This window comes from Salvelinus sp. IW2-2015, linkage group LG13 (genome assembly GCF_002910315.2).
Source record: "Salvelinus sp. IW2-2015 linkage group LG13, ASM291031v2, whole genome shotgun sequence".
Lineage (NCBI taxonomy): Eukaryota > Metazoa > Chordata > Actinopteri > Salmoniformes > Salmonidae > Salvelinus > Salvelinus sp. IW2-2015.
The window spans coordinates 7,437,709-7,448,746 of NC_036853.1; the positions used below are offsets into that span (position 1 = coordinate 7,437,709).

Below are 11,038 nucleotides of genomic sequence, written 5' to 3' on the forward strand. Positions count from 1 at the left end.
TTTGTTTACGCAATGCAATGTGCGTCGGTATATTGTCTATAAAAGTGGATCTTCATGATTGTATTTTCCTTCCTTTTGAGACCACATGGGCCTTATAAAATACTTCAAATAGTAAGCTAACCACTGACTCTGGGTCTCTCTTCCCCTCTCTCTCCCTCTGTGTGGTGACTTAAAGAAGAGTAAAGTTAAGGCCACAACATCTTGCTGAATGTATCTGAATTTCTGTCGGTGTCCGTTATGTAAGTGCTGAACAAATAGGCCTACCTCATCGCAGCTCGTTTGCATTTGCTTATACTTAAGAGCTAAGTGTTAATTATATTAGAACAAACATTATGAATTTACTGAACATAAATCTAATAATGTTTGTGTATGGTTCAAAGGCAGTGGCGTGCCGTGGGCCTGGGGCCTGGGCCTTCAGTGAGGTACTACACAGTCCCACCCGAATTAATCCACCTCTTATTACCATCATTATGATGCCATGGCTCTAGACACTATACATTTAGACAGAAACGCAGTATAACCAGGCGTTGCGTCACCTTGAAATTGACAAATTGACATTTTMGGGTAAACAGTGTTTACCCAAAAACATGACACAATCAATGAGTCTTTTCAATATTTCCCTTCACCTTTTCATTGTGCAGCTCCGTTGCCCTGCGCGCTTGTTAGTTGAGCTGTAGATCCACTCCGGTGTCCCCAAAAGTTTTCAAAAGCACAATTGCTTGTAAGTGCCCAGCCGTACTTTGGTGTCTCGTTGCTGCCTTGGTTAGACAACTCAAGTGTGCAAAGCCAGTGTGGCTCCAAACACCAAATCGATCACTTGCAAATAATAGGCATTCCCAGCAGTACAGTTTGCAGTGCTTCTCGGAGCCTGTGAGCCATTGACAGCGCTCGTAGTTGAAACTTTGAAAGTGGCTTTCCCGCCTGTGACAGGCTTTGTGGCGTCGGGTGACCTCTCCTTACAATGTCTAACTTTTCTTGAAAAGTTCGTCTTGAGAATGGCGTTAAAATTATATCCTCGACCAAATCGATATCTTCTCCTCCTTCCGCCATTGTGGGTTGAAAAAACAGCTTAGTAGTACGCGAATTAATTCYTTTATCAAATTCAGTTTCCTAGATCTGCATAGACCTGCCCATAGGACCTGCCTCTCAATATTGGTAATCCAATCAAAAGACGTGCACGCACTACGCCTGCTAGCTGGCTCCTGTGTAACACTGGAGCCAGCTAGCAGGCGTACAATAGCCAACTCTAAAGCTGATTGGTTGACACTAAATTTTCATTTCCATTCACTATAAGCTACAAGCGCCCGCACTGTTGATTCTGAAGGCCTGAGGGCAGATTTTAGACCCCTGGCAACACATGATGGCTSAATATGATTGGATAAAAGATCTAACATAAAGACCAGCCCTCCAAATCTCAACCTGGGGCTGGAAGCAGTGCAACCAAGAGGAAAGCTATGAAATGAAGAGTATAACTCTTACTCTGGGGAATAATTTAATACATATTTGTGGGAAAATATATMAATTTTTTATATATATATTATATATATTAAATATATATTAAATATTCTGATGATGTTTAGGCCAGCAGAGAAGGCCTTGCAGGCCCTGACGGCCCACCACTGTTCAAAGGTCAAAACTCATGTCGACATTCATTATTATCGAAGGAGAATGCGGTTCTTCTCGACTCGCACAAATCCACAAGGAGTCAGTAGAAACCACATTTGTTTAAGCAAGTCAGCCATAATCAGCTATGTTTTTTTATAAAAGACAGTAAATGAGGCTGAAGGAAATGTTTCGCTGCCAGACAAGGCTCCGCTGATGTGTGGCATGTGTAGCGGTGGTACGGATCTACTCCACGGTGCTGAAAGGAAAGCTCTGCAGTTGTGACAGCTTTATGTCGGCCATAACAGTTTGTGGGCACCGTTTGTCACCGTTATAGGGCAATTCATGTATTGTTTAGTGTTGTGCTGTGGCTTTGCAGGCATGCATAAAAAAATGAAAAAGTTGAGTTTGCCAAAACAAGATTTACATGCTAAAATCGCCACTGAAGGGAAGGACGTGGATCAGAAACCCAGTAAGTATATGGTGTGACCACCATTTGCCTCATGCAAAGCGACATCTCCTCCGCTTCGGGGAGCTGTTGATTGTGGCCTATGGAATGTTGTCCTATTTCTCTTCAATGGCTGTGTGAAGTTGCTGGATATTGGCGGGAACTGGAACACGCTGTCGTACACATCGATCCAGAGCATCCCAAACATGTTCAATGGGTGGCATGTCTGGTAAGGATGCAGACCATGGAAGAACTTGGACATTTTTAGCTTCCAGGAATTGTGTACAGATCCTTGCGACATGGGGCTGTGTATTATCATGCTGAAACATGAGGTGGTGGCGGATGAATGGCACGACAATGGGCCTCAAGATCTCGTCATGGTATCTCTGTGCATTGAATTGCCATCAATAAAATGCAATTGTTTTCGTTGTACAAAGCTTATGCCTGCCCGTACCATAAACCCACCTCCACCATGGGGCACTCTGTTCACAATGTTGACATCAGCAAACTGTTCGCACACATGACGCCATACGCCCGGTACAGTTGAATCCGGGATTCATCCGTGAAACACACACTTCTCCAGCATGCCAGTGGTCATCGAAGGAGAGCATTTGCCCACTAAAGTCAGTTACGACGCTGAACTGCAGTCAGGCAAGACCCTGGTGAGGACGACGAGCACACAGATGAGTTTCCCGAAGACGGTTTCTGACAGTTTGTGCAGAAATTCTTCGGCTCTGCAAACCCACATTTTCATCAGCTGTCTGAGTGGCTGGTCTCAGACGATCCCGCAGGTGAAGAAGCCAGATGTGAAGGTCCTGAGCTGGCGTGGTTGCACATGGTCTGCGGTTGTGAAGCCTGTTGGACATAATTTAATGATAATTTCTCTACCATAGAAAAGTATCTGGCAACAGCTCTGGTGGACATTCCTGCAGTCAGCATGCCAATTGCACAGTCCCTCAAACTTGAGACATCTGTGGCATTGTGTTGTGTGACAAAACTGCACATTTTAGAGTTGCCTTTTATTGTCCCCAGCACAAGGTGCACCTGTGTAATGATCATGCTGATTAGTCAGCTTCTTGATATGCCACACCTGTCAGGTGGATGGATTATCTTGGCAAAGAAGAAATGCTCACTAACAAGGATGTAAACACATTTGTGCACAAAATTGAGAGAAATAAGCTTTTTGTGCATATGGAACATTTCTGGGATCTTTTATTTCAGCTCATGAAACATGAGACCAACACTTTACATGTTGCGTTTATATTTTTGTTCAGTGTAATTTTACATTTACTATGTTATGTCTTGTCTGAGACCAGGCTGCGGTCACAGGTCTACTGTTAATGTCTGTGGAAGTCTTCACAAAGTTGACTTTATTAGAAACAATAATTTCTGGTAATCTGTTTTGATATACATCTCAGGGTGATGAGCTAGTGGCCAGACTGATGTTATTGACACATTGAATCAAATGTATACTTTCCAGAAAATATATTTTTCTATTACTTAACAGTTTTACTCATACATTTTCTCCTAAAGCCGCTCATTCATGATCTTGCTTTAATTTTGTATGGAGTAATTTTCTCCTGATGAATAATTGATTGTCCCAGATCATCCTATACTTTCAGCCTTAAAGCTTATAACTAAAAGACGCTTTTCAATCAGAATTCTTTGCATCTCTTAGTTGTACACATACCACAAAAATCTCAACAGGCAATTTAAGAAGTCCACTATCACGCAATACTTTAAAAAAAAAGGTCCACTGTTACACTCTTACCTCGTTGTCTGTTCTGTGCAGTTGAGGCATTAGAAGGCGTGGGCGCGTTCCAGTGGAACAGTTTTTATGCAGTCGATGCGAATTGGTTCTCTCTTCAACCAGTTAATTGTACACGTTTATTTCGAAATTATAAAGAACAACTTTTATCAACAATGGCAGCTCAAGATTCACAATTGTGTTGTTAAAATAGAGACCTTGAAAATGTTTTCTGTTGAAAAATAAAAAAAGTTAAATAAACCATAATTATTGATTATGTAGGCCTAGATCGGCGGTGCACAATTGGCACAGTGTCGTCCGGGTTAGGGTTTGGCCAGGGTAGACCGTCATTGTAAATAAGAATGTGTTCTTAACCGACTTGCCTTGGTAAATAAAAGGTTAAATATAAAAATTAAAAATAAATAAAAAGATCTCTCCCTGGTACAAATATATTTGGAAAAAACGTCCTTTGTCTGGGCTGTCCATTTTATTCCCATAAAGTATCCATGCACAACAAACTACAACGTGTTTCAAACCTGATATAAAGTTTTCGAGATGCCGCACCCAACGGGATAAGAAGAAACGACTATCAGAGGCAGAGGAGACGTTCACACGGTCCCAGAACCCACGGGACTGAGTGTCTTTAATTTATCAAGCAAGATATTGAGCCCTGCCCATGTCTCTTTGCTTAATAAAGGGTTATCTTTTGTGCCTACAACCCAGTGCAACGACTTTGATGTGAAGGTAGACATGTTCAAGTTTTTTAGAAACATCTGTTTAAGGGAATACTTTAGCTCCCCTAATCRTGCCTATTGAACCAGTAGGTTGCTCACCTGCACATACTCCGACTKCTTTTAGAAGCAAGAGTTATTTTATACCTCCAGCCAATCGCAATCACTCTATCGAGACATATTGCAGACTTGTTGAAAAAGATGTTGCTCATCTCCTTAAGAACAAACAGGAGTCCAAATCTTTCCACAATTTACATAAGGATGAAAAACAAGCTGTACTTGATTTACATTCCGATACCTCAGTCCTTATTCATACTGCTGATAAGGGTGGGTTGGTTGTACTCATGGATAGGACAGCTTATGTAAATGAGTGTCATAGACAGCTGCTTGACAACACCTTTAACAAGAAATTAAGAAGTGACCCCCCTTTCCAAATTTCAGAACACTATCTTTATTGTAAAGGACACCAGCAGTATGATCTCTATCATTGAATCTCTTGATCCTCTCCCTGAGAATACCTTGTTAGTTACTTTTGATGTTGAGTAGTTATACACAATTATTCCACACGAGGGCGGTATTGAAGCTATGGAACATTTTCTTCTGCAACGTGACCCTAATGAACTACCTTCCAGTGCATGCATTGGCTGAAKTAGTACTCACACACAACTATTTCATGTTTATAAATTATTTCTTTATTCAGACGAAGGGTACTGCTATGGGATCCCCCATGGCTCCTAACTATGCTAATTTGTATGTGGGTTACATGGAGAAACAGACTATTTTCAACCCTCTCAAAAATGTTTTCTTGCCTAACATCATTATTTGGAAACGGTATATTGATGATATTTTTGTTCTATGGAGGGGTGATGCAAAACYGCTCCAGGCATTCCATGCTTTTCTTAACTCCTGTTCTGAACATTTGAGATTTACTATGCAATCTGATACACGTCAAATCAGTTTTCTTGATCTCCTGATCTTGTGTGAAAATAATGTTCTATACACTGATCTTTACAGGAAACCTACTGATCGTAACAGTTTGTTGAGGGCTGACAGTTGTCACCCACTTCACTTGAAAAATAGTTTGCCCTACAGCCAATTCTGTAAAATCAAAAGAATTTGCAAAAAACAATCAGATTTCGACAGAAATACGGCTGACACGCAAAGAAAATTCAAGGAGAGGGGGTACAAAAATGATCTGTTTAATATTGCCATTGAGAAAWTTCAAAACATGACCTTTTTCAAGGGCAGTCTCGCAGAAAGACGCATTCTTGCATTCTAACTACCCGCTATTCAAAGCGCTCTGAACAAATTAAGGGAATCGTTCACAAACATTGGCACATTCTAAAATCCGATGATAGTCTCGGTAATGTGTTTTCGGACCTTCCCTTGGTCGTATTCTCGCCGGGCAGAAATCTCAGAGACCAGTTGGTACACTCTGATTTACCACTCCAAGATATTCCTGAACAACGTCTATTTGCGCCCCTACTGGATGGAAATTACAAGTGTAATGGCTGTGCTCAATGCAATGGCACTTATAAATGCAGATCCTTCAAACACCCACAAACAGGGAAATCGAGCCCAATCAAAGGTGTTATTACGTGCTCCACTAAGGCAGTTATTTATCTTATAACTTGTCCTTGTGGTAAAAATMATGTGGGTAAAACAAAGCGCGAATTAAAAMTACGTATCTCAGAGCATCGTAGCACCATTAGGTGCAAAAACTTGACTTACCCAGTTGCGGCCCACTTTTTGGAGGCAGGCCACTTGATTTCGTCTCTGCGTTATATTGGCATCGAACATGTCACCCTCCCTAGGAGAGGGGGTGACCTTGATCATTTATTGTTAAAACGAGAGGCTGCCTGGATCTTTAACTGAAAGACCCTTGCTCCCTTCGGTCTCAACGTAGACTTTGATCTGAAGCCATTCTTGTGACTTTGCCATTGTAATTGTTTGTAAGCTTGTGTAGTATCAAATGAATCTATGATCGTATGCTATCCATTTGTTTTTTGTATGCTGTTCTTTGTATGCCATTTTAATATTTGAGAATTAACCAATGATATTAGGCCACTCTTGGCCATGATTACAGACACCTGTGTGTCTTTTGACACTATATAAACGAGTCATCCCGCAGTGTTTGTGATTATACCGATGAAGACAGCTTGGCTGTCGAAACGTTGGATATTACATTTTTGCATCTGAGCTCCTAGAGTGTGCGGCTCTCTTTTATTTTCAAGTTTTCTACTCCGCTAGCCAGCACCTCGCCTAAATAGGTGTGCGTTTATTTTTCTTCTAGACTATAACGTTTTACCACATCACACACCATTAGAGCTTTGTTAACATACATATGACAGTAGTTATGTGTCAGAAAAAATCATAACAAATTCAATTTCTTAGAAATTAAAGAGGAGATTTTACTGAAAATTAAAGTTTGTCATACGTTTTAAGTCTTTAACAAGAAGAATGATGTTGCGCTATGACAACATCTCAGACAATCTGTTGTGAAAATCCAACCCCTGCACATCGACTCGGTACTGGTAACCCGTGTTATCGTTTGTGTATTGTGTATTATTATTATTTCTCTATATTGTTCGGTGAAGGTCCTGTAAGTCAGAATTTCACTGTTAGTCTACACCTGTTGTTTACGAAGCATGTTACAAATGAAATTAGATTTGAATCCCAAATGAATGGACATTTTTACATATAACCTTTATTTAACTAGGCAAGTAAGTTTTAAGAACAAATTCTTACTTACAATGACGGCTTACCGGGGAACAGTGGGTTAACTGTCTTGTTCAGTGGCAGAATGACAGATTTTTACCTTGTCAGCTCTGGGATTTGATCCAGCAACCTTTCGGTTACTGGCCCACCGCTCTAACCACTAGGCTACCTGCTGATAACCATCTAATTTCCTGGTTTGATTTGGTTTCTTATCTTTTCCATTCATTTGGGGGTGAAGGCATTTAACTAAATCTACACAACAGATGTTGTGGGATGTGATTTATCTTCACAGACTTCAGTTCTGAAAATGTCTAACTAACTTGGACTTGAGAGTGTAACGTTTGTAAAAAGTGCGTAATAAATACAGTTGATTTGAATTTGATAATGTTCCGTAAAAATGGCKATTGAACAGATTCCCAGATTTCAGACTGTACCAAGAGCCGTGACCTGAGGGGTGTCCTCTTGATATAGTCTCTACCTTCCAACAACACATTTTACACAACGTGCATTTTTATGTGTTCTCAGTCATTGGGAATATTTATTCTGTGAGTTCGCAGATGTCTCTTCAGACTTGCTGCTAACTTCAAGTAAGTTCCACACAGATGACATTGAACTCCCTCCCCTGTATGAGTCCTCATATGCACTGTCAGGTTTCCCTTCAGATTGAAGCGTCTGCCACATTCGTTGCAGCAATGTGGTTTCTCCTGTGTGTGAGTCATCATATGCTTTGTCAGGCTTCCCTTCTCGCCGAAGCACTTGCCACATTCTTTGCACCGAAACGGTTTCTCCCCAGTGTGAGTCCTGGTATGCTTTATCAAGTCTGACTCGCAGTAGAAAGCCTTGTCACATTCCTTGCACGGATGCGATTTTTCCCCAGTGTGATTTTGCCTATGCAGTTTCAGACGACCTTTTGTCGACAAGCATTTCCCACACAAATCACATTTAAAAATCAGCCCTGTATGAAGATTAACCATATGATTTTTCAGGCTTTCCTTGTGAAAGAAACGTTTGCCACATACCATGCAGCGATGTGGTCTCTCCACTGTGTGAATCTTCATGTGTCGGGTCAGGTATCGGTTTAAGGCGAAACACTGGCCACATGTATCGCACATGTATGGTCTGTCTTCACTGTGCCGTAACTGTTGGTGCCTTTTCAGACCACTTGCTGTCGCAAAGTATTTTACGCACACATCACACTTCAGATCCGTCAACTCACTGGTTTCTTTTCTTGGCCGTCCTCTTCGTCTCTTTGACRCCGACAGAGGTATTCTCTTCTCCACTCCATCCGCTTTTCCGCCATTACTTTCATCATTGTCACTTTCTGGATTTACTTCAGAGGGGGGCTGATAGTCACTGGTTGATTCTGATTCTCTGTTGCCGTCGCCATCAGATTCTCTGTTGCCATCAGAGTCTTTTTGGCTCTCTACCGTTATGATGTTGAAAGAGTTCCATGTAGACTCTTCGGTATCAGACTCCACTGGCCCCAGATAGGAGCTCCACTCCTGCTGCCCCGAGTTAACCTTCTCTTCAGAGACAGTGAGCCGCTGGAGGTCTGGAGGAAAGGAGAAAGGATGAAATTTGATGAAAACTTAAAACGCTGAAAAGAGACAAGAAACAGGGCTCTACCTCCATTTCCTGTCTTGTTGTGTCAGATGTAAGTGAAGTTACATAAAACATTTATTTGAAAAGCAGCTATAGGTTAAGGCTAACAAAGGCTGAGTACTGAGGCTAACCGTGTACGGTGGCAATCCAACAGTTGGCTTTTGCTTGTGAATTTTTTATTCATTATTGGACTGAACACGCATGATGCGTCCCAGTATATAGCCCAGGTATTATCAACTTCACATCGCCTACCTTACCTAATAAATCAGACTTTTAAACAAATTCTTGATATCCAGTCTGAAAATAATGACTGGTTAAATCCATATGAATTCAATCGCTTTTTGACAGTGTACCTTATGATTTAAACAACAAAAACTTTCCATACATGTTTGTCCACGGAAGAAGTGGCAAAACATCGTCAAAACATTCAGGAGATCAAGGTGCTCAAAGTTGACCCATTTTGCATACCCCACCATACCATGAGACATCCATGTCTTCTTCACTGGAAAATATACAAAGATACAGGCGTCCTTCCTAACTCAGTTGCCGGAGAGGAAGGAAACCGCTGAGGGATTTCCCAATGAGACCATATGTGACTTTAAAACAGTTAGAGTTTAATGGCTGTGATAAGAGAAAACAGAGGATGGATCACCAACATTGTAGTTACTTCACAATACTAACCAAATTGACCAACCTGGTCTCAAAACATTTCATATTATTCTGTATGTAAATTCGAGACACGCCATTTTGCGTTTGGTATGGTTACAGATGGTTACTTATTAAAACAAAAAGATCCACCCCGTTTGGTCGGGGTGGATCTGTGGGCGTACAACGCGAACGTCTAGCAACTCAAAGATTGTGAGTTCGAATCTCATCACAGACAACTTAGCATTTTTGCTACTTTTCAACTACTTACAGTGGATTCGTAAAGTATTCAGACCCCTTCCCTTTTTTCCACATTTTGTTAAATTACAGCTTTGTTCTAAAATGGATTAAACAAAAAAATAATCCCCAATCAATCTAGACACAATACCCCATAAAGACAAAGCGAAAACTCTAAGAAAAACAAAGAAATATATTTWWWAAAAAWTWAAACAATTATAGAGACTGTGGTGATTGTATGAGTGTAATCAGATTGAAAACATTAGGATATGTTATTGACATTGAACTGATTATATAGCCTACTATGCAGATGTGTTAAAAATCGTGTTTAATTTGTAGCATAGGCCTATGAATTGGGCTGATATGGTCTGTTGTGTCGACTATTAGCTGAGAAAAACAAACAGGAGTTCCCATACCGGGAATAAATCAAACTTACTTTCACCCCTGAAAATACAGTTGAATCACGTTTTTGATTGCACTGGGTCTTTAACCATTTTAAACGTCAACCCAATAGGGTGATGTCAGTTGGACGTCCCAAGGATCTCGGATTACTTTTAGTCAGTAGCTAGATAACTATGTGACTAAATGATGTATTACTCAAAGCCTCTCAAATCAAATGACACAAATTAGGCTACAATGTAAAAATGAATGTCAAATAYAGAGACGTAGTCACAAACCTGCTAATCTATGCAACTTTATCTCTGGTTTGAAAACCAAATCCAGCAGTCTTCGTAGACGTGCATTCGCCCGTTCCAAACGGGAGATTTCTTCCTGGTACTCTGCGATCGTTTTTTTAACTACAACAGATATCTCCAAAGGAACTGCTGTTAATTTTTCGTTGAGGAACACATTGAGCTGCTGAAGTTTAGACATTTTAGGGAGGAAAGGGATAAGTGGGAGAATGTATAGTTATTTGCTATTCAAGTGTCACTATAACTACGGGTTTGAGAAACAGGAAATTACGTTATTCTTCTTTGCATTTGTTTGGCGGATCGCAACAAACTGGAAAGTTGCACATACCGCCGCTTACTGTACTGGAGTGTGGGGCCGGTCACGGTCTACCTACACAACTATATTCTGTTACCTAAACCTGTATAAATCCCTACAAACCTCATCCCCCCTACCCCAAATACCACCCAGACCGCATCCAACCTGTCTGACCTTATCAAACAAACCCTCCCTACCTAAATCATACAGTTCACAATATAATAAACAGATTCAACAGTTTCCTCTGCCATACACCCATCACCAGTGCTRCATTTGAGCCGGATCCTGTACACATCTCCGTCTTGGAATGTTTCGTTCCGG

General features: G+C 40.9%; 1 protein-coding gene across 1 annotated transcript; it reads right to left on the minus strand.

Annotated features, from left to right (window-relative positions):
• Positions 1-7,215: 7,215 nt before the first annotated feature.
• LOC111971195 (zinc finger protein 501-like) lies at positions 7,216-10,687 on the minus strand. The gene is made up of 2 exons (XM_023997987.2): positions 10,408-10,687; positions 7,216-8,798 (listed from the first exon to the last, which is right to left on the minus strand). The coding sequence occupies exons 1-2, from the start codon at positions 10,601-10,603 to the stop codon at positions 7,768-7,770; spliced, it is 1,227 nt and encodes a 408-aa protein (XP_023853755.1). The 5' UTR covers positions 10,604-10,687; the 3' UTR covers positions 7,216-7,767.
• Between the last annotated feature and the right edge of the window lie 351 nt (positions 10,688-11,038).